Source organism: Melanostigma gelatinosum (genome assembly GCF_949748355.1).
Source record: "Melanostigma gelatinosum genome assembly, chromosome: 9".
In the NCBI taxonomy this organism is placed as follows: domain Eukaryota; kingdom Metazoa; phylum Chordata; class Actinopteri; order Perciformes; family Zoarcidae; genus Melanostigma; species Melanostigma gelatinosum.
In genome coordinates, this window is record NC_136642.1 from 10,676,844 (window position 1) to 10,700,332 (window position 23,489).

General features: G+C 43.8%; 2 protein-coding genes across 2 annotated transcripts; one reads left to right on the plus strand and one right to left on the minus strand.

Moving 5' to 3' along the window:
• The first annotated feature begins 6 nt into the window (after positions 1-6).
• Positions 7-3,184, plus strand: josd2 (Josephin domain containing 2). The gene is made up of 4 exons (XM_079276243.1): positions 7-66; positions 1,004-1,129; positions 1,339-1,533; positions 1,766-3,184. Exons 2-4 carry the CDS (start codon positions 1,077-1,079, stop codon positions 1,875-1,877), a joined length of 360 nt encoding a protein of 119 aa, XP_079132369.1. The 5' UTR covers positions 7-66; positions 1,004-1,076; the 3' UTR covers positions 1,878-3,184.
• A 105-nt stretch (positions 3,185-3,289) lies between these two features.
• Positions 3,290-22,474, minus strand: ttyh1 (tweety family member 1). Its single transcript, XM_079274621.1, has 15 exons — positions 22,241-22,474; positions 18,716-18,881; positions 17,270-17,499; positions 14,561-14,672; positions 12,941-13,266; positions 10,693-10,788; positions 10,515-10,587; positions 8,838-8,913; positions 8,643-8,698; positions 8,273-8,365; positions 8,092-8,184; positions 7,851-7,990; positions 6,866-7,033; positions 5,206-5,284; positions 3,290-4,353 (listed from the first exon to the last, which is right to left on the minus strand). Exons 2-15 carry the CDS (start codon positions 18,848-18,850, stop codon positions 4,267-4,269), a joined length of 1,764 nt encoding a protein of 587 aa, XP_079130747.1. The 5' UTR covers positions 18,851-18,881; positions 22,241-22,474; the 3' UTR covers positions 3,290-4,266.
• Positions 22,475-23,489: the final 1,015 nt, after the last annotated feature.

The window sequence follows — 23,489 nt, forward strand, 5'->3', positions numbered from 1 at the left end:
TGCACTCAACAACGTGCTCCAGGAGCGGGTGTTCACCAAGGAGACAGCCGATGACATCTGCAAACGGTAGAGTAACGTTTCCAGCATGTTTCGGTGTATAGCTAGCCTAGCTACTTTGTATAAACCCCCCCCCGCCCAAAAAAAAGCACATTCAAAGTAAGACACACATTGCCCCTTTGTGATCTCAGCCCTCTACATGTTACTCCACAACTTAGTTACATACCCTGTCAAAACTGCTGTTATGCAGCAGCTGGTTGTATCTAGAGGTGAAACCAACGTTTAAATGCAACATTTTCAGAGTAACAAGAGAGGAAGAGCAGAGCAGAGAGGTACAGTCCTGGGGTTTGTCCCAGACATGCATTGTATCATCCCAGGTAGACTCATAGACATCTGTGTTACAAAAAAAAACAAACCTTTAACATCTAACCTGCTGCACCAGTACAAGTGAAGAGAAATACATTTAGATTTCCTCCAAAGGTTTGCAAAGGGAACACAATTTGGCTAAATGTTCAGGTTGTTGGAGTGGGTCAACTGACAATGAACCAATCGCTGACTTCTGGATTTCTCACATATAACGTGAACCTTCAGGGAAGAACAGCAGTGGTGCAATTTCACACAGCAGGAGCCGTTGCATTCACGTACTTAATTGACTGAAACGACATGAGTCATGGTCTGGGTAGCTTGTGACCGTGGCTGAAGAATTTCCTGCGGGCAACCCTGTGATTTCATCCACTCACAGAAACTTTGTCCAGGTTGTTAGAAACAAATGCTATTAATCGCAATGACGACAAATACATAGATGTATCCTATGGATGCTGAGCTTGAGAGTTAAGTCCAGAGTGTGGCGATACAGGAACGATAGAAAACAAAACCTCAGAGCTGTCCACACCCCAAACAGACCTGGCAAGAAGCGGCTCAGTTTAAAACAGAGCTGCAGCAAATACATGTTTGATTTCTTTTTTTTTTTTAAATGCTCATTTGCTCTGCTGCGCTCCCTCTGCAGGCTGGCTCCACAGTGTGTGGTGAACCCTCACCGCTCAGTGTTGGGTACAGGAAACTATGACGTCAACGTCATCATGGCGGCCCTGCAGAGCCGGGAATTGGCTGCCGTGTGGTGGGACAAACGCAGGTGAGTGAAGCACACTGAGCGTATTGAAATCTGAAAGGCTGAACACATATTACTTTGTAATGTATTTTGCATATGCTGGGCTTGTTTTCAGCTGGTTATGCATTCCTCCTATTTCCATGGAAGCCATATGAATAAAGATACAGTAACTCATTGTTTGGAGTTTAAACATTAAAAGCAAATTTTTCCCTTTTTTTCAAAAACAAATCCAGGACGGTTGAGTGCCTTTGCATGCCAAAGGTCCAGGGTTTTATTCTTAATGTCCCATCCCGGGTATCTCTGGGGATCGTGTCCCTCCCACTACGAAGGCGACACTGGCTCGCGGTTCGGCAAGTAAATGGACAGTACTACAACCTGGACTCCAAACTCAAGAGTCCCGTCTGTATCGGGGGAGAAGCAGAACTACGGTAAGAATGTGCTTTCACATCTTTAAAATGTCTCTTCAGACCAGACGTGTGTGTCTTGAGTGAGATAGAAACTTGGCTTTGGTGTGCTGCTTGATTTCTGTCTCAGCGAGTGAGTCATCCATTATGAGGGGTCACATGTGGCTTACCTCACCGTTTGTTTGTGTGAGAGCACGACTCTGCCCTCTGTCTGTGTTCACGCTATTCTGCTTTGTCGTCTCTGCTTCTCTTTCAGCACATTTCTCAGCGAACAGCTTTCTCAGGACGTGGCAGAGATGCTCCTGGTCGTGCTGCGGGAGGTGGAGGAGGACGGCTCGTGGCTGAACTCTGACAACCCCGATAAGTGATGCTCTGGTGACGGGACATACCTTCACATAGTATGAGGAAACAAATCCTCTGGGATGATGGACAGACTTTAAAAAAAATAATTACAGAAAACTCTTCAGGGAATGCACTAAAATCCATTTGATATCGACACACAGGAAATTCCAAAGAGAAGCAGAGGCCGGCGTTTACTCCTGAGATGAAGAACTGTTTTGATTGTAACAGCTGCAAAAGCTTTTGCTCTGATGTGACCCATGTGTATGCATTGGCCCTCTCTTAGTACCGTTGTTTTGAACACGGGGAAGGTGTATCTAAGCTAACAAAGTGTGAAGCAAATGTTGGCTTGTTTGATGATACTCGAATTGTGACTTATGACTGAACTTTTACTGTTTCGTGGCAGAGAGATTGCAGTGTTTGTGCATGAAAAACCATCTGCAATAAGGATGCCTGTTCTACTTTGAGTACCAAAACATAACCAAGATCAAAATGGTTTAGCTGTCCTAGACTATTGCAATCAAGTCGTTTTTGCTCAATGGTCATGTCAAAATGTATCGGTTATCAAGCAGCACTATCTCTATCCACGGCCATTATGGTGAACCTCCTATGCACTGCAGTTAAGATTTGTTAGCACTGTTCGTCTTCGTGTGTGTGTGCTCGCTCACAGACACGGGTACTGTGAAGGCATCACCTGGTGAGGCATTGAAGGACCGCCAGTGTCTTTGCGTGATTTCATCCGTTAAGCACGGCGCTCTAAACATTTTTCATAGCGCGCCATGGTTTTTAGATTTTAAAATGTGTTTTGTTGTCTTCCTGGCTGCCTTTGTTTTCCTCTCATTTAGCTTTAGTGTAAGAAAAGGAAAAAAACCCCCAATTTGCAGCGATTTAAAGTGTGTTTTGTGCTTGAGGTCTCTGATCCACCACAATGAACATCGTGAGCCCCCTTAGTTATGTCATTGATGTGAGATAATGCCGCTGAATCCACACAGTAATGATGCTTTGACACATTCAAAGCAGACAGGACTTTGATTAGGATGCATTATCCACTTCATCCAGGTCTCAAGTCTCTCCAGGATGAGTTTGACAGTTTTATTAAGAATGAAAGAAGATGTTTTGTTTTACATCTAAAATGAAAGTTGTTTTTTAATTTGTTTTAAATCACTAACATGCAAAAACACTGGTTCTGTGACTGTATGTAACCTTTGTGTTTGTATTGTGTCTCTCCTGTTGATCTATGCATATCCAGAATAATAGGAGCACTGTCTCTGGTACACACTAGTGACTAACTCACACGTAGACCTAAGCTCAGAGGTTCATTATCGCGAAACTTATTTCTATTAAACTTTGACCTCTTGTTTTGAGTATGAATCCCGTGTAAAGCTTTTTGTTTGTTCCCTCCATTGCATTGCCTCGCAGACACAATGAAGACCAGGTGAAGGTTATTGAAGTTATTTTTATTTATATTAGACTCTTGAGTGTAAAAGGATGCCATTCAAAAGGAGCATTGATAACCATACAAACTCAATTCAAGGGTTAACAAGGACGGGGGGGGATTCAATGAAATCTCCAACATACCAGACCATATATACACAAAACGTCTTGGAGAGATCTCAGGAACCCGATGCTGTACATCGTTATTATTGCTAGTTACGGTAGGGCTACTGCAGCACCAGTAGCAAGAATCATATTGCTATGTACCTGCTGTCATTGCATGGGATTTGTAGTTCTCCACTTGCGACTCCAGTGGCAGTTGTAGTTCTCAGTTCAATCATTAAAGCAGGGTGTTGGCAGCCATCGAGTATTTTTTTTTAGAGCACATGTTCATGATTATTCAGATATTATAGCCAGTGAGATATACAGAATACCATATGGTCATGAAAGGAAAATACAGACTTGCCACCTATAAAAAAAGTAATAATACAATTTTTTTTTAAAAGATACCAAGTGAAGGAACTGCATTAACCATTCACAGAAAAAAAAGATGTGTCTTGTTGCTACGTGCCAGTGTTTTTCCACAACAATATTGACATAAAAACTTAAAAATAAATCGGTGGTACTGATACATTTAAGAATATAAAACTACAACGTAGTAACGTCAATACCATTCTGAACATTTACACAGAGTTTGGACAGACGAGGGGAAACGATTTAGACCGAGTGGACTTGGATCATATTTGGACAACCATCCTACCAGCATTATCATTGTCGGTTATATCAACAGTCCATTGAGACCTGTTTCTTTTAAGTGCTTCTAACAATAATAATATTCAGTGGTACTGACGTTACGCACTTTGAATTCACACCTAGCTTTCATTTTATTTAGATTAGTTTCTTTTTCATTTCGGTAAAGTGTCCATTCATATGAAAACTAAACATTTGTTTTCTATACATTTCCTAACAAGAAAAAAATAAGAATCAACGTGAATACAGGTTCCTCGATTGGCCGGCGGGGTTGGGGTGTGATTGACTTCCCCCGTAACCAGTCAGCATGCTGGGAGAGTACTGTACGTCCAGAACAGGAGAGAGGTTGAGATGGTCCAAGGGAGTATTGAGAGGAAATAAAAGAGAGGAGAACAACATGTGTTATTCACACCAGCTCAACTCAAGAGTAGAAGACAGCGCATGTTTAGCTCACTGTCTGACCAACAAGCTTTAATGTGTTTACGCAGACTTTCAACTATTTCAAATAAAAGTCAGAGGAGAAGTGAAGCTGTAAATATTACTACTTTACTTCATTACCTCCTCAGAAACTGTTTACAGTCGGTGAAGAACACTGTGATGCAAAAAAAATGAACTTGACGTCCACAAACTAGCTTTTTCCAGATTTCAGCTGCATCTCATGGTCTTCGTCAACACGTGTAGTTTGCTTATTTGTCATGGTGATAGCTAAATTGTCATCACAATACAGAGTTTGGTAATGCGATAAATATGTGGCAGCTGAGGAAGACTGAAATGCGACTGAAAGCTCCATAAAAAGCGAGTGAAGGGACCTTTTTATTTCTCACAGATGCGATTGAAAGCTGCCAATTTCACACAGAATGTTGATTATATTAATTTAAATTGTTATGGTCAAGGTTAGGGGCTCTGTTAAATGGCCAGATAGCGATAATAAAACATGAAATGTATGTTAGTAACAAAGAGTTATGTACAATAAAATCAGGAACAGGGGAAATGTGTAATATCTCGTTTCTGCAGGTTTTGAAGCATCAAAAAGAGCAAAAGGCCAGCACCCGGGGTCCTTCGAGGTCGCCATGTTAAACCGTTTGATACTGATTAGTTAAGCGAGCGTGTGCACGAACAGCAACGATAAAATGGCAGAGATTGCGATGGCGTCACAAGTACAGAGGAACTCACAGAGGGGGGTGGGGACTGCCTGTCAGTCAAGGGTAAGCTCTCATAGCCAGGGTTGCCATTGGAGGAAACGTTTGGAGTCCTGTATAGAGATAGAAAGAGACAAGGACACAAGAGAGGAAGGAGAGGAGGCACGGAGGATGAAGGAGAGAGGGAAACAGGGGTGAGACACATTGAGAAAGACAGAAGAGACACGGGGGCCGCCGGGTGACGGGAGCCAAGGACAGGTGACAGGAAAGAAGGAGAGAGAGCGGTTAGAAATATAGTGCGAAAAAAACAGCACTCAATAAAACTAGCAGGCATTAGTACTACTGGCACCTCGAGCAAGGCACTGAGAGCACCAGCAGCAGGACTACAGTCCACTCACTGACTGCAGGAGTTATACAATAATCTGCAATTACATGCATTTAGAGCTGGGTGTGACTCACCAGTCCAACTTCAGCTGTAATGTTGTTTCCCTAATGAATCTGTTCATCTGCATGATCAACCCCAGAAAGCTTTTAAAGCAGTCCTGAGCAGATTCTATTGAAGAGGAGTGGACTGTATTTGTAGTGCTTGCTGAGTTTCTGAGCCTTGACGGTTTGGTTTCGTCAGTGTCCTCGTATTTTAGCGTTAATGTTAGATGTGGGAGCAGTCAAGGTTATCAGCTGGCATTAGAATAGGAAGTTAAACAGCCGAGGATTAGGTTTCTCAGAGCTCTGACTAAGCTTGGAAACACCAGTGAGGGAGAAAGAGAAAAAAAATAAGATGCGAAAATTGAAAGTGAGAAACAGGGAGAACCAAAAAGGAGGTTTTGATAAAGAGTAAAGGACAGATCCAGAGAAATAACTTGAGAGGTATGGACAACACAGTGAGGAGGCAGATGAGAGTAATGCAGAGGGGTGGGTATTTTTTGGGGGGGGGGCGCGTCTGGGGGTTACCTATTGTCAACCTGAGCCTCGCATCCCCGGAGTTTTTACGAGCGCTGCCTCATCAATGACACCCTTCCCCCAACACAGCAGTCGTCTACTGCTGTTTAGGAGACAGGACGCCATTTGAGACAAGATCTGCGAAAATGACCGAGCGGCCTACATCGTCTGTCCCGAAACCCTCGACAGACGAATAGACAGACACACAGACAGACAGACAGACAGACCCCTGGAGTTGTGTCTGTTTCTCTGCCTACACTCTCGTCCACATTGACCTGTCTGTGTGTCTGTCTGCAATGCGTGTGCTTAACCTGCCAGCTCTGTGGATTTGGACTACATGTCTATATAGAGTCAAAAGTGTGTGAACCTAGCTGACTACACTGCACTTCAACTACTCTGGAGTCAAGATGACTTTGCAACATCTGTTATGTATATCACGATTCAAATGAATGCTGTTTGAGGGGGAAATCTGTGAATTCTTCACCAAAAGGACTGTGTGTTTGCACAAAAACGTCTTAATAGTGCTCAGTCAGTCTCTATGTGTTGAAGTATACTCGGTGTACATCCTGGACTTTTTACAATCCCTGATCTGGGGGGGGGGGCATCGGAATAACAGCTGCCCATAGGTACAAATATCGACACAGAAGCACTAACTTTATGCCAAACTGTATCTACGAGCAGCCTCCTCCTCCTGCCACATCTGGGACGTTCTGTCTGTCTGTCTGTCTGTGTGTCTGAGTGTCTGTGTTACTCACGGGAGGGGCGGCGCGCTAGAAAAGGGGGGTGTCCACCCGGCCCCCGGGTAATTATAGAAGGGGGTCGTGGCCCCTCGCTGAGACCCCGAGGTCGTCTGTCTACGTGCCTGATGGGAGGTGAAGGGGTCCTCACTCTCGCTGTCCGAGTCTTCGTACTCCTCTGATTCACTGTCGCCGTCCATGAAAGAGACAGAGAGGTGCACGTGTGAGCAGAGAAACCATGAATGTGCCTTTATACCGTATCCTCTTCATAGCTGTATTCATTCTTATAGTTCCATTAAAAGACATCTGACAAGACATCTCCATGATTATCTCTGTCACTATTCATGATTAGTTATACTCTTAATATTGCAAGGAAATAAAGAGATATAACATGCAGGCTTCAGATGGTAAAAGTGACATATTCATCCACAAATGGTTAACACAGAAAACATCAAACTACCGATCTACAGGACTGATGCACTAGCAGCACTGATCACAAACGACCGAATCTCGCTGTTAGCTGACGACACTTGAAGAGGATTCTCATGGATTTCAGTGTACTTGGAACTAACTATCGACTCCACATCCATCTCAGCAGATCCAACAAACCTGTGCCGCGGCTACCAAAACCCTGAACATGCAAAAAAGAAACTAGTTTCAAATCTAAAATAGAGTCGAGGAGGCCAAACTTCATTAATGGTATTACTGTATTATAACCCTTTTCAAGCATGCTAGACTTATTCTTTATGAATGGAGGAGCAGAGAACAAAATGTTCCCACGACACCGTGGGACAAAAATAGATGTATTGCTTTTCAGTACCTTCAACTCACATCAACTATGTCGTCTCGCACTTGTCTCGTTCTGTAGTTTCTGCGAGGCCGTTCAGTGTTCAGATGAGTGGGAGTGTATGAAAATATCAATGTTCTATTTCTATGAGAAATTGATAGAAACACCTATACCTTTGCACCACATACATATACTCCCACTCTCTCTCTCTCTCACCTGGGGAAGCTCCTCCAGGCGCCGGGCAGAGAGCAGAGGATGGCGGTGAAGGCCAGAGCAGAGAGGAAAGAGTAAAGGGAGAGGTAGAGCAATCCCTCCATCCCATCGTAGCACAGGCCTTTCAAAGAGTCAATGTAGTCCTGAAAGAAAATGGACAGATATATCAATGAATGAAAAGTATCAGTAATTTGGTACTTAGTTTAGCTTTCCTGCATGCGCTGCCTGCTGCGCCTTGTGTTACCTTATTCAGACCTCGGCAGTTCAGCAGTGCCACCAACTGATGGAAGTTGCCCTCTGTGGAGTTGAGTATCTGCTGAACCTCCCTGAGTGACTTCTGACATGCCGGAAACAATTGAGACGAGTTGGAAAAAAAAATCTCTGAAATGTTATTCTTGAGCTGCGTGTTTAGACGAATGACATACCTCAGCTTTGGGGAACTGCGTGAGAGCATTTCTGTCCAGGCTGGAGAGGTGTGTGTGGATGTTCGACAGTGCCCTCTGCGACTGGGTCAGCAGCTGCAGCCAACAGGTCAGTGGGCTTCAGCGCTTTTCATTTGCATTGATGCTTAAATATACCATTATTATGCTTAGCTGGGAGCTATTCATCTGGAGAGCAAATCATTTTCGGACAGGACACGCCGCAACAGCTGTGGCTCCTGTCCTCAAATAATTTGTCCCTGAGCAAGTCTGACACGCAACCTGTTCCCTTAAATCAATGAGGGTAAGAGAGGCAGCTAAATGCCAGCAATGCGTTTTATACACAAGACATGTGACTGACAGGAGGTCACATTACCTGCTGGAACGGACTGTTCATGCGCCTGCTGCAGGTCAGGTAATAATCCAACACATCTGAATGGCCAGCAAAACACCAGTGCACAACAGATCAGTGCATAATAGAAAAGATGCGGGGACATTTCACTGTCATTATATTCGATTGCGCTGACATACGCACAGTTGGGAGGGCGAATCAAGCGCATTGACACTGTACCTGAGCTGGTCCCAGTGTTGAAGTGGGTGGAGTTGACGACAAACGTGTTTGGATCGGTGCAGAAGTCACTGAGAGCCTGGCAAAGCAGCGAGAGTGACGGGGAGACGGAGAGAAGGATGACGGGAAAAGAGGAGAAGACAAACACAGCAGGAGAGAGAGGGACAGATGAGGCGAAAGAGGGAGGGCAAGAGAGAATGATCACAAGGGAAAAGTTAGCAGACACACTGACCGACTGACATACTTACCTCCTCAGATATCTGACAGCGGCTCACAATACAGTGGCAGATATGGAACTGCCTGCATCACATGCTGACCTGGGTAAACCTGTGCTTCGCTCGGACATCTAGTTTTCTTTCCATCAGCTCTTCACTCATATCCTCCCCTCTGTTGACCTGTTTTTCCAAATCATCTCAATACACTGCTGGCCTATATTGTTTTTAGAGGATACACTCAGGTCAGAGATGGTACGTACACCCACAAACACTCTCAGCTTGATGTCGCCCCACCAGAAGAGGGAGTGAGAGCCACACAGAGAGCCCAGCCCAGTGGCTGACGGGAAAAGTGGCGACCCGGGACAGAATGAAGTGGGCAGGCCCACAGCTGGCCCATTGTTTCCCTGTCAGTGACCAGAAACAGAGCGGCTCTGTGTGGACCCACAGGCCTTGGGACCATCTCCCGCCAGCTCCAAATGACACTGGGTCTCTTAAAGTGGGCAGCAGTGCAGAAAAACAGCCTCCATTGACCCTCTTCGAATACCCCCCCCCCCGACCAAAACAGTCTCCTCCTCAGAGAGTACGAGCAAACTTCACAGAGCAAACTCAAAAAGGACACTCCTCTGTTTGAGACATGAAAAACAACTCTCTCTGTGCTTTGTTCTTGATAAATGTTCCAGCCTGGATTCATGCCTGTAAGACACAGCACACTGGGGGTGTTGTCATGTTCACGCGTTAAAAGCAGAACATTGTCCAGCAGCATGTTTGTGAATTTTAACTTTCACAGGATTTACTCGCACTTACACCTTCTTGCATGCTCAGTCTGAAGCCCCAAGGGGCCGAAGTACAGCAACAGCTTTAAGTCTTGCACTGCTGATGGCAAGCTGATGGTTTACCCACTTTCCCCCTCTCTCTCTCTCTCTCTCTCTCTCTCTCTCTCTCTCTCACACTTTAGCTTGATCTCTCTCTTTAACTGATCTCGAAATGCACTCTCCCAGTCTCCCCTCTGCAGTCGTGTTGAAAGCACTTCTCTTCATCTTCCATCTTTACTTCTCGAAGCCAAACGCCCACACACTTGCAAACACACTTACGCAACAAACACGCACTTGAATGCACAAACACAATTTGTTCACAAACGCGCTTGTGCACACGTGCATTGAATCTTTAATCTCTGCCCCATTTTCCTGCTTTTTTGGTCCTCTGCCACGACTGCAGCGTTCCCTAGGAGGCAGATCTTTTCACAGTTTAGCACAATGGGCACAGAAATCACACACACACACACATACATGCCCACACGCACACACACATTGCTTTGGCGTCCTGTAACTCTTCCCTCAGCTGGAGCCAGCCCATCCCTCCCATGACAGTCTCATTCACTTCCTATTCCTGCAGCGCTTCATCTCGCCGCTCCCTCCCTTCAGCCCTGGCCTCTGCTCACCAGAGCAGTTTCTCTGGGTCTACTCACCACCACAGTGGCTGTCTCCAAGCCAAGGGAGCCCCAGCTTAGGAAGAGAGCCAGCCACGCCAGCACGGTCATCCTGTGGAGGGAACAGCACAAACTCTTCAGCACCCTGACCATCAATCCAGCGTTGTATGGTTCGTGTCTAACGCTGGAAAGTGTGTGAGTGTGTGTGTGTACTCACAGGATGAGCAGCCAGCGGGCTTGCTTGGCCAGTCCCAGCAGGATGAACAGACACACTATGAGGTCAAGCAGCAGCAACAGCACGTATGATAGCCACCTTTAACAAAGAAACACACAAACAGCGAATGGCATTACATTAAAAACTGTTATAAATGTTTGTTCTATGGTCTATCATTTTATGTTGTTGTTTTCATCTACGGTTTTAATTTCTGAATATTCTTTCACTCTGTTTAGATGATCAGAGTTGGTTGATTCGTACGACATCACTTTCATTTTGATGTTTTTATCGATGAACAAATCGAACCTTGACCCTTCAACAGCTCCTCCGTTCAGAATGGTCGGACTTTATTTGTAAACTGTGTTAAGTAGTGGGTTGTAAATTTGCAAAGTAACAAATGAAGGATTTGCTTTAGTCAGGGAATGATTTCGTGTACATCCAGTTACGATCTCTGTTCTGCTAGTGGAGTCGATCCAGGAGGAGACGTGATGAGACGATCTGGATGTGAAGTTCAGTCTTACAGTTGTTCAGAGTGGCAGCAGTAGAGCTCCTCACGGAGCAATGAAGACAGCTAAAATGTCTCCTTTTTCATTTGCAATTTCAAGCTTGGCACCATGCATATTTATTAATAGTTTTGACTTTGCATCCTAGCCAGTATGTTCTTGGTGCTGCGTGAAATATCCAGCTTTCCTTTCATCACATTTTTCCACCTGATCTGGGATTAAAACTTGCAATCTTTTTCCACCTTTCCATAAAAGTGTAATACGAGTATTGCATTCTGTTAACAGTACTGATCTGGGATATGTATTCATGTCTCTTTAAACAGAAGTGAGACACTCACTTAGTGCGTGTCTGTGGTAGGACTGAGTTGTCTGCTATTGAAGATGAGGCAGACACAGGACTCCACTGTATGAGATCAGGGAAGCGGTGAAGTTCGGTTGAGGTTGAACCTTACTTCCCCTCTCACTGTTTAAAGGGAGGGATGAAGATTGGTTGCTGTGTGTGGTTAGTTTATGGGAAGCAGTACTTCCGATGTTATTATTATGTAATATAAAAGCATCCTATTGATCCACTATGCGCCAGAACATTTTGGCCCTTTTGAAAGAAAGTTTCCATTGCATTACCTCAACAAACCCAGCCATCTTGATAAACATGCAACATTTACAAAAGGCTGGTTGAGATAGTTTCCTCAGCCTCAACACTGTCAACAGTGTTGATAAACAGCCGTTGATAGTTGTGAAATCGATCCAGATGGTTTATGCTCCTCCAAATCTGCCTGTTTACCACATTATCTTTCTGTAAATATCAGAACAATAATCCACATTGTTTTACAAGAAGAATGGAGTTACGCCATCAATGTTGTTGGAAACGCGATGGGAATCATTGTTTCTTACACAATTACAAAGAGCAACATGATACATTTATGAGTAAACCTATCAGAGGTCAGATTTACAGCAGAGAAGGACATGAACAGGCAAACTGGGGGAAAGCTCTCCTCTTATTCCCCAGAAAGCTGACTGACTATCGCTGTTTACTGTTGTTGTTGTGGCGGTAGACAGTATTTTCTGAGGCATTTCTGATTCTACGCATGAACCAAAAAATTTGGAAATATGTGTTTATTAAATGTATAGTTACTTAAGAATATTTTTTGTTGATAATCTAAAAAATATTTGAAGCTAGTTGAATCTGAGATAAATCAATATAATATCACAGTAACAATACATTTTACAGGTCAGTTTTCTTTGGAAGTTCCCGAGAAAGAAAAGTTTACTGATTTTAGGGACATTGGTTTTAATGTTTGAAAAACTGCTCCATTTACTGAAAGAAAATGTTGCATTAATTCTTCATTATTCATTAGTAAAATAGTAAAATGAGAAAGTTTGACACTTTTTGCATGTTCAGGTTTATTTTCCTTCCAGTTAGAGCCAAATTATGTCGTTCTTTTCAGGGAGCTTCTTTGAATTCTTTTTTAATTATTTGGAAATCACAGACCCATAAAACAAAGTGCTGAAATGCAGCTACAACAAATTATATTGAATTGGGTTTTAATCGCAATATATGGGATCACGCAGAAATGTATTTAGATCATATTTGTATTGTATTGTGGGTATCTAGATATGCACTGAAACATCTGGAATACAATATGCATCCAGGAACAGATCCAGGCAGCACTTAGTATCATTTACTAATAACAATCTATGAAATAAATCTATATCTGCTAGTCAGGTGGGGATCTGGACTGCATCTTCACCTGTAGTCCTCATTGACCATCAGCGTGTTGGCCGCCCAGCCAGGAGCGAAGGGGCTGGGCATCAAGCCGCCGGCAGGCACCATTGTAGGGGCCACAGAGGGAGGTACTGGGGTTAGAGGTATGATGGACGCCCCGCTGATGCTGTCATTGCTGGACACACTGGACCGAGCCAGGGAGATGGAGGAGAGGAGGTTGATCACGTTCTCAGACAACCTCCGGCAGTTCCGCGTCGACGCCAGGAAGGGTTTACTGCCAGTAAAGAGCTCCTCCATTGAGGTCAGGGGGTCAGAGACAGACAGCTGCAGCCCAGAAATTGTGTCTGAAATCTTGGAGTGGGAGGAAGACAGAATGTGAGGGGAGCTAAGTGGGACGGAAACCACAAAATAGAAAACATGATGCTCATAAAATGGTGGTCAGCTTAGAGTGGTTTTGTTGTGGAGATAGAGAACTAAAGAGTATGTGCACCTCGGTGCCTCAATACTGCATGTTAACACAAATTAAACTTTTACTTTGCAAAGTACAAAAGGATTTCCTTTTCCATGAAAACACTTTAAAACATACAACAGGGTTTTTTAAGTTGGCTAAGAGAACATCTTAGATTGCAGCAGCACAGACACAGGATGTTTTTGTATGACTGTGCAATCATGATGAATAGTTTGTTATCTGTCTCATTCAGAATAAGTCGTTTAAGCCTATTGTTTGCAGCTACTGCCTTTAAAGAAAGCTTCTGTCTTGTTATTCCATATCTGACCTTTATTTTTTTACCTGTATATGCATTTCTAAATAGGACATACCTGCACATACATTCCTGTATTAAACATAGAGTGTATAGTCTAGTTTAGCTTCAGTGCATGTTTCTTCTTCTTTATTGTTTGATCTCACTGAATCTGATATAACTCGTCTTCTGGCAGCAGCATTTATTTTGGGTTAGTTAGGTTTTCTTTTCATTTCGATTTCAGCCAACTTCGTGTTATTTCGTGTTTTTTTCAAATACTATAAATATATGTATCTGTCATTAATTCCATATGTTAATGGAACAGTGGGGCAGATTTGTTTATGTTTTTAACGTATATTTCTAATTAAGTTTCACTACATGTTTATTTTACATTTTTGCACAAGCAAGTTTCTTGATAAATATGTCTTATTGTTCACATTTAGCAAGTAAATGTTTATATCAAATATAATAATTATTCTATTATACATATTATTCTGTGCGGTGTCTTCGTGCCTATTCCCTCTCTCGTTCAACTGTGTCTAGTGCTACTGCTTTATGAGGGTCAGATCTTGCTCTAATTTTAATGATTGATATGTTTCTTTGATATGCATTGATATGAGATGAACTCATCAACTCATGTGTTTTGTCTCTCACTCATTCGGTTATTCATCATCTATATTACTGCAGTTCTGCTGACCTGTATCTTCAGTAGGAGGACATTTAGCAGTCTGACACATAAACCACTGTCTGACTACGGCAAATCGATAAAAAACAGAAGTTTGTATCTGATTTTTTCTCTCCGTCTGCAGACCACATGTGAGCATGAGCGAGCGCGCGCGCACACACACACACACACACACACACACACACACAGGTTAGATATTGTGTGGAATTGCAACACTCACCAGCAGATCGATGGAAGCTAGCGTATAATTGGCTGTGAGAAGAGACGAGGTCAACTGATACATCCCATCATTGGCCTCGCTGTTGCCATAGAAACCGATGCCTAAGGCAACACTGCAAAGGGAGGGGAAAAAAAGAAACATGAAAACATGGTGGGAAGTGTATACATATGTGTGTGTGTGTGTGTGTGTGTGTGTGTGTGTGTGTGTGTGTGTGTGTGTGTGTGTGTGTGTGTGTGTGTGTGTGTGTGTGTGCGCGTGAGGGGGATAGAAGAACAGATAGCAGAGGCATAAATCGAATGTTTAATTCAGTATGTATGTACATTTTTAATTAATGTGACACAAGAAGATAGAGCTGGAGAGGATGGGATGTGTGTGCTCTGGATGAGCATACCAACAGTTGAGCGCAGGGGAAGGAATAAACAGATGATGGGAAAACTGACTCTTAGCACTCAACTGTTAAGCTTCAGCAAGGAAAATATTCGCAATTTTAAACAGAGCGACATGTTTACACATCTTTCTGTTGTTCAAATATTCAGATTAAGGCTCGGGCCAGATGTTTCGTCAAATCCCCTCAAACCCGAGAGGAATGGTATGACCCAATCTCCCACAAAGTATGTGACCCAGATTAGAAAGCAGGGGGAAAAGGAAAAGGAGGAATGTGTGTTTGTGTGCGCTTTGCATTTCAAGCTGCCAAATGTGGATGCTGTCTAATGCAGCTGCATTTCAAATGGCTGTTTTTGTGCGTGTGACAAAAAAGGCCACCATCTGGAGGAAAGGGTGTCACGTGAAATATTTTAAACTGCAGCATTATTTTTTCCATCCTGTCGAGCGCACAAAGCTCAGCATCAGAGGAGGAGAGGAGGAGAGGACTACATTACATTACGGTCCATGAGGGGGAGCCACGACCCACATCCACCTAACAGTCTGTATATGATGACATCATTATGACAGCTGTACTCAGATCCCCGGTACATTATGTTCTGTGATGTAAAAAAACAGTCCCAGTGCATATCAACGTGCAGGGAATGTACTGGGATATAATAAGCATTCAATTGCACCATCATTTTATGACAGCACATAGCTGGGCCTGTAGCTTTGGATATAAAATGTCTGATGGGCAGCTGAGCTTTCCCCTCAGTGACTTCCCCTTTACGAGTGTTTTGGAAAGCTGTCAAGCTGCTTTTCTGTATGAGGTCCATGCGGAGGCAGTGTACTGACTTGATGACTGCATGGTCACCAGATCTGAGGGGAACACCGGTGGGTAAATGACTGCTGAACTGTAGGTGGGCGAGCTGAGATCACCCTCACACACACACAGCGATGAGGAGACCACTAAAATACACACACACACACACACACACACACACAGTGCTGTCACAGGCCTGTGGTCGGTAAACAGCAAGTTAACGTGACCATCAGCTGTCACCCATGCCTCCTCTCCTGTGACATTGGTGACTGTGTGAGGGACTAAGAAGCACATGACGATGGAGAAGGTGACAGCTTGTGATTCCCGGCCTTGTTGTTGTTCCAGTTAAAATGACTGTACTTAAGTCAAAGGTTGAGGTATTTGTACTGTACTTAAGAATTTCTTGCTTTTATTACTCTACACTTCAACTCCACTACATTTCCGAGGGAATACCTTTTGCTGCATTTATCTGACAGCTATAGTTTCTAGTTACTTTTCAAGATTCTACCTAAAAAAACACAAGATAAGCGTTTAAATTGAACCAGTATTTCCCAATCTTTTTGGCTTGTGACCCTTTGTACGTACTACTTGTGCCTCTTGTGACATTGCAGACATCTACGAGTTGTTTGCAGTTTCAACAAAAAAAGGATTTCCCCTCTAAACTTCTCAGATGGTTTAAATTAAAGGAATTGTTCAACATTTTTGAAAATAAGCATATTTGCCCTCTTGCAGAAAGTTAGATAAGAAGAGTGATGCCACTCTCGCATCAGTACGATAAATATGAAGTTACAGCCAGCAGCAGATTAGTTTGGTTTAGCATAAAGACTTGAAACAGGGGGGACAGAGTCAGGCTGGATTTCCCTCCTGTTTCCAGTCTTTATGCCAAGCTAAACTTAAATTAAACAAACTAACCAGTTTGCTGGCCCATGAGTAGTATCAATCTTTTCATTTCACTTTCTGAAAACTTACTTTATATCATTGTTTCAGGTTCAAAAAGAGGTCAAATAATCCCTTTGGTTAACCAGCTGCACTCCGACCAGCTATAACACGAAAATTCTACTTATGCTTTGATGCACAGTGTTCACAATGGAATTATCAATGGTCGAGGAAATATTCAGAACTTTCTTCTAAAAGTAGAAATAAAAATACCAAAATGCACCAGTTTAGGTAGAGTCTTACCTTCAACCATGGAGTATCAGCAAAGTATGCTCAAAGTTATTGTGATATTGTTATGTATTGTATTGATACTGGATGACCATTACAGGTGCATTAATGTCTGAGGGCCATTTTGATGTCGCTGGTTGAGGTATAGCTAACTGATTGCTTTGCTGAGTTGTTTATCTTGTATCTTACTGTTTATCATATTTTAAAGGTGTGTAAAAAGTAACCAGTACTTGGATGAACTAATACTTTATATTTACAGTGTTTCACTGATAGTTAGTTCGTTAGTTGAAGGATCTGAGTACTTTGTGTATGTTGCCATAAAACAAAACAGCTCTGTGGTTGTAATGACTCCTCCTCACCAGCACAGCGTGACAGACGCCACCGCCACCCACGTGACACAGCAGATGCCCCGCCCCTTCTTCCCGCTGTAACCGTGACCTGTGCTGGCATCTTCGTCCTCCTCCTCCTCCTCTGATCCCTCGGTGCGGTCACCACGGTGACAGCAGCAGTAGTGTATGAGGAAGGAGAGGACCACCAGGAGGGAGATGACGAGAGCTATGGCTGATAAACTGGACAAAACCAGCAGAGTCTGAGAAAAAGATGAGGAGGAAAAGAAAGGATGAGTCAGCGAATGTGAAAGGTGGCACTCTAATTCCATTTTTTACAAGTGGAGAAGAGCAATTTGAGATGGTCAAATACCAACTAGCTTGTATGGTCCCGCCCCCATTAAGTAGCAGGAGATGATGATTAAAAAGGTATGAGGATGTCAATTGTGTGCTTCAAATAGGTGGAAAAATCAAGCATACAGATACACGCTGCATGCAACACACATTAACATAGATGGACATTCAACGCAATTCATTTGAGATGCTTCTTGACCAGCCATACTTGATTCAAAGGCTTTAACCCATGAATCCCTGATCTACATCACAGTGAATATTAATGTCACTTAGCCATATCAGACTTTGCTTTTGGTCAGGCTCCATGTCATAAAGTCAACATTACCGAAAGGCATTTTGCTCCAACACATATCTACAGTATATCCTTCACTCCCCATTCCTCCACCTTCTCTCTACTGTATCTCACCTCCTGCTCTGTGAAGCCCCTCCCCATCGCTTCACCCCTCTTTCCCACTCTCTTTCTCTCCCCCACTCGCCCCTCTCTTTCTTTCTATCCACACCACTGAATCTCTATTAATAATCTGTGACCTACTTAAATACATTCACTGCCACTCTCTCTCACTCCCACTTTAACTCTCTCTCTCTCTCTCCATTTCTCTCTCTCTGCCCGGTCTTCTGTTCGGCAACCTCCTCGCATTACTCATTCCCTCTCTCGGTGCACTTTCAGTCCCTTTTGTCTTTCTGTTCTGCAGGATAATTTGCGCCCCACTATCTCCACTTCGCATGCGCAGAGGTGCATGTGACAGTTTGGAAGAGCGCCGCGAAATCTAAAAAGCAAGGGATAAAATTAAAAAAGGTTAGATGTGAGCTAAGGGGCTCTTGGAGGGGACGAGTGCAATCTTCCCACCAATGATGAGGTCAATGAGTTGGCGTGAAAAGTTTTTTTGAAAGGACTGTAAATGCCATTATAGCTCTGCAGATTGCAGTTACATTGCGGGGTTTATGGAGCAATTTAAAGTGTGATGTAGAACAAATTGCCCATCATCAAGTCACTCAATTGTAGTACAATGCACCTGTAGAGTTATAGCTACATACAGGGGGATACAGAGCTGTAAATATTATGCAATGCGGCCCCTCAGGTTGGACAGTTGCAGTACAGCATGTGGTGTGGCAGGTGCCTGTTACCTGCTGGTACTCCCAGCTGTCGGGGACAAAGGTGTTGTCCTTCATCTGCATGGTGAGGTCCAGCCGGGGGAGGGCATGACACACTCTCACCCACAGCGAAGGGGCATAGCTGGGCACAGTTGTCAAGGCAGCCATTTTCTACTGCCACCGGTCCCCCTCCTCCACCCTGCGGGGGGGGAGAAGGAAAGGAGGGTGAGAGCAGCCAGGATGTGAAGTAAGAGCAGAGGAGAGGGGAAGAGGGGACGGAAGGGTGAAGGCCACTATGTCCCTCCTCCATCCGGGCTCAGTGGAGACAATTTATGACCAGTGGTCACCTGTGCAAAGTAAGGGTCAAAATGTCAGCCACAGTTACTGGAAACAGCCTCTTGGGAGTTTAAATCACAGTGCATCACTCAGAGCAGAGGCTGAGGTGAGTCATTTTTTGCCTGTAACACTTCAGGTACAACAAGGCTTGGCGTCACTGACCTAAGATCAGTTCATCATGGTAACGTGATTGAATAAAGCTAGCTTGTTATTAGCTTTACCCGCCCCGCTATTTGCATTAAGATTTCAAACAGAAAATAGCTTTCTTTTGTTGAGCATGTAACGCGCTCTGAGCTCAAACAACTAAATCAGGCGATTGACAAACTTAATCTTAATAATTTAAGTAATTGAATCAAGCAAACATGTAAAGTTCCTGCTGTTTCAAGCATTTCAACTATGTTGTTGCTTAAATTGGATATCTTTGGCTTTTGGACTGATTGGAAAGAAAGACAATATTTCATAGTCATTTTGGCCTCTGCAAACAGGTTTTTTGATATTTCACGCTGAATCAAAGAATTGAAAAAGTAATCAAAAGATTAAACAACAAGAACTGTTACTAGGGGTAACGAGGGGTTTGGCCTTGAACCCGGGGAGATGATGTGACTGTTCAAAGACCTCTCTCTTCACCTTATGAAGAGCATCTGCTATAGGAGCAGCGTGCACTATATAGGGGATATATGGGGTCTTTCAAGAAGTCTTCCTGGCAGAGCAGATGCAGGAGAAGAACACTGTATTACGCACCGAGAGGACCATTATAAACATGATATATTTGACCGCATCATAAACCACTGCCTCCTAAAGCCGACCAAGGGGGAGAAAGTAGGGTAAATACAAAGGGCAAATCCGGTTAGCCGTAACATCCACTGGAATCCTCATTACAATGACGGCGCGGAGGGGGGACAGAGGGCGAGACGAGAGCCCTGGTCGGCTTCTGGTACCGGCTGTCCAGAGTAAGAGACCGTCAGCGCTTTACTGTTTAAAAAAAGGAGCGTTTCAAGACAGCTCAAGAGAGGAGAGCACAGAGATGACCATTCACAACAACAGCACTGATGCTTAAATACAAAGGGTTGTACAGCTCAGCTCAATGCCGATATTACAGACAGATACAATTCTGCATGAGAGTCGAAAAGGATCCAATAATGTCAGATAGATTCTGAATTAAAGGCTTTCATTGTCCTTTTTTGCAGCTGTTATGTATTCAATAGAACTTTCAATCAGCACAGTATTCTACACTGCTGAGGCTTTTTTCTATCCCTATTGATTCGTGCATACTGTGCATGATGAAGTTTAGATTTAGCCACATGGCACAGTCAACGCCAGACAATTTCCCTTTCAGATTTGGGGCGTTTATGGCTCAGATCAAGTTAACAGCTCGCCCTACTGCAGGCAGGGCGGCTGTAAGCCCATTACAGTGAGCCTGTTCACCTTAATGGTTCCAGCAGCCCAACTGTCACAAATCGAATCATTGCCAACACTCCATTTCCCTTATTAAAATGGTGCCGAACATAATGGTTCACACGCTGTGAGAGTTGCATCCATCCGCCACACATCAGCAGTGCAAACAGATTGTGCGCCGTTATATTTATGCATTCCTTCGTGACCATTTATCTTGAGTGAATTCATTCGATTCGATGCATTTTTCGGAGCTGTGAGGCAAGTCTGCGAGGTGCATTTATCATACTTTGGAGACGATAAAAGCTTTTTGAGAGGCATAATAATCAAGTGAGAGGATAATCCCGCAATCAAAGGAGAATCGGGCTACCTGTTGTGATCACCGTCAACAATAAAGTGGGTCAATATAGAAAAGCATTTCCTGTGATTGATGACAAACTGCACTAATAACGATTTTCCCCGTGAGGCAAATAAGAGGCAGAATACACCTTTATCGAACAACCAAAGATAAAGAAACATGAATCACCAGCATGACAGCAGGCTATCCATCTTATTGGGAGATCACTTCTCACACAAAATCAATTCAAGATGTATGTCGAGGAAACACACAGCGGTGACAGACTTCAGGTAGGGTTCTCCTGCAACCCGGAAAGTTTTTGAAGCAACTTAATGAGGTGCTGATGGAAGTGAGGGGAGGGGCAGGTCACGGTCCTGTGGAGCAGCAGTTACTCAGCAGTTGTCACAGATACGAAGTCTCTACTTGACGTGATGTCTCCTGCCAGCTCGTTATCGTGCCTTTTACCATTGCATAACTGAAGACAAATAAATGTGATTTTGAGTTCAGTCGGTGGAGAAGAAAAGAAAAAAAAAAAAGGATGGCGAAGAAACCAACTCCTCTCTCCTCTCTTAAGTAGAAAAAAACCCACAAAAACAGGCGAATAATTCTGCCGCGTTCAGTCTGCACGGAGCTGAGACGACACAGAGAATGAAATCACTTGCATGAGATGAGACTCCGTGATGTCTGAATGTAAAGAAAAGGGCCATTTTGTGAGGCAGCTAATGAGAACAAGGCTGAGGCATCTCTGTCAGCTGAATTTAGGATCATCTTTAGCACAGGACATTCATCTCCACCTACATCTTTGTATGGCAATACAACTCTCTTGAGCAGAATATATAATCAATGTGGTCCTTTTGCTGCTGCAATGATGCACATAAAGTCTTTTATGATTCACATTACAGGCAGAGCGGTCTTTATCTTTATGAAGGATGCAAAGTTAGTTTCATGTGACTGATGTGAAGCGAGAGGAAAATCATTTCAACTTTACATTCATCTTTAAATTGATGTTCAGCTCCGCAAACAATGAACCTTCAAAGTGAGTGCAGCTGACTGACGGTAAGTGAGTGCAGCTCATAGTCAGTAAGTCAGAGCGAATCAGTGCTTTGATGTGTGCAAGAGTCCAGCGTGACAAGATGATGGTGACAAGACGCTTCCACACGTCTGACCGAACAAACCAAGGCACAACTAAATATTATCTTGCAGATTAAAACAAATAGTCCGCAACACATTTAGAGGAAATATGAGACAAATTAACAGTTAGTTAACAGATAGTTGAAAATATAAGCCTGAGTCCATTTTGGCAATATGGTGTAATAGTTTCATGATCATCCATCAAGCATATTTGACAAAAAATAAGCATTGATCCAAATTAGCAATACACTGTGAAGTGGTGTAATGTGTAATTCATCATATTTCACTGGATTGAGGATTCATCTTTCCACCATATCAACAATTAAGCCGTAATCGACAGAAGAGAGAGATCAGTCTCTTACCTCAGTCGGTTGTGTTGGGAGGTTTCTCTCTCCTCCTCGTCTCTTCACTCCGCCGGTGTCTGTGAAATATTAACCCACTCAAAGGGGTATACTGCCAGCCATCAACGCTTGATGCTCTTGAAAAAACATCATCCTGAAAAAGTAGCTGGGAGACATGCCACAAATATGTCAAAATGGGGGTAAAAAGAAGGAGCCGATAATTCTTGCGGTTAGTGAAATGTTAAATAGCCAATAATTGAATGGTTGTCTGGTGACAGTGGCGAGGCGCTTGTGTTGATGGATGAGAGAGGAGCTCTCAGTGAGAGCGAGCGAGCGAGACAGAGAGTGAGAGAGTTAGAGAGAGAGAGAGAGAGAGAGAGAGACGAGAGAGAGAGAGAGAGAGAGAGAGAGCGAGCGAGCGAGCGAGAGCGAGAGGGATTAAGATTGAGGAGACACCCCTAAGGGACCCTTTATCGTTGCATTGTAGCGCTTCGTAGCTTAACGCCCAAGCGACTTCACAACGCGATATTGCCCAAAGATAATGAATCTGTTACGGGGATTAGCAGGGTCTCACCCCTCACTCACTTCAAACTGAGGCACGCTTGTAATTGCCGACCCCCACCAACCATCCACGCACACTCCCATGAACCCGACCAATCTCCGTCCAGACTACCACACTGAACCCTGATTACTGAGAGAAAGAGTCAAAAGGCATCCAACTGTGCGCGCTAGATAATACTGAAAATTGAATTTATCAAATCCACTCACATGTTGGGTGCAAAACAGTGAACTCCTGCCTATATGACAGCACTGTTAACGTGTCAGGAGCTAATGTGAGGTAGAGATGCAAATAGACACAGAAAGATGAATTTGGGAAGAGGGGAGATACAGGGGAAGGCGAAAAAAAGTGGGTTCCCAGGGAGTGATGCTGAGAGAAAGAGGGAGGGAGGGTGAGAGATGGTGTGAACAATGAATAGAGTGGAGGGAGGGAGGGAGAGCGAGGGGCACCATGCAATGGGTTTTTAGGCAAAACCAGCTTTCAGTGGAGGCTGCAGAACAGCATCAACACTGACTTAGTGAGGAGGCAGGAGGCAGAGGAGGACGTGATAGAAGGGATGAGAGCACGCTGATGGATGGAGATGCTCGGTGGGTGATTTGACTGGGAAATGCTAATTGGAGATATAATGGTGTAAAAAGAGTATGGTGTTTGTCTGGCAGTGGAGGAAGAGGGGCAGAAGCGAGCGAGCAAAGGGGGAGGGGGTGGCGTTAG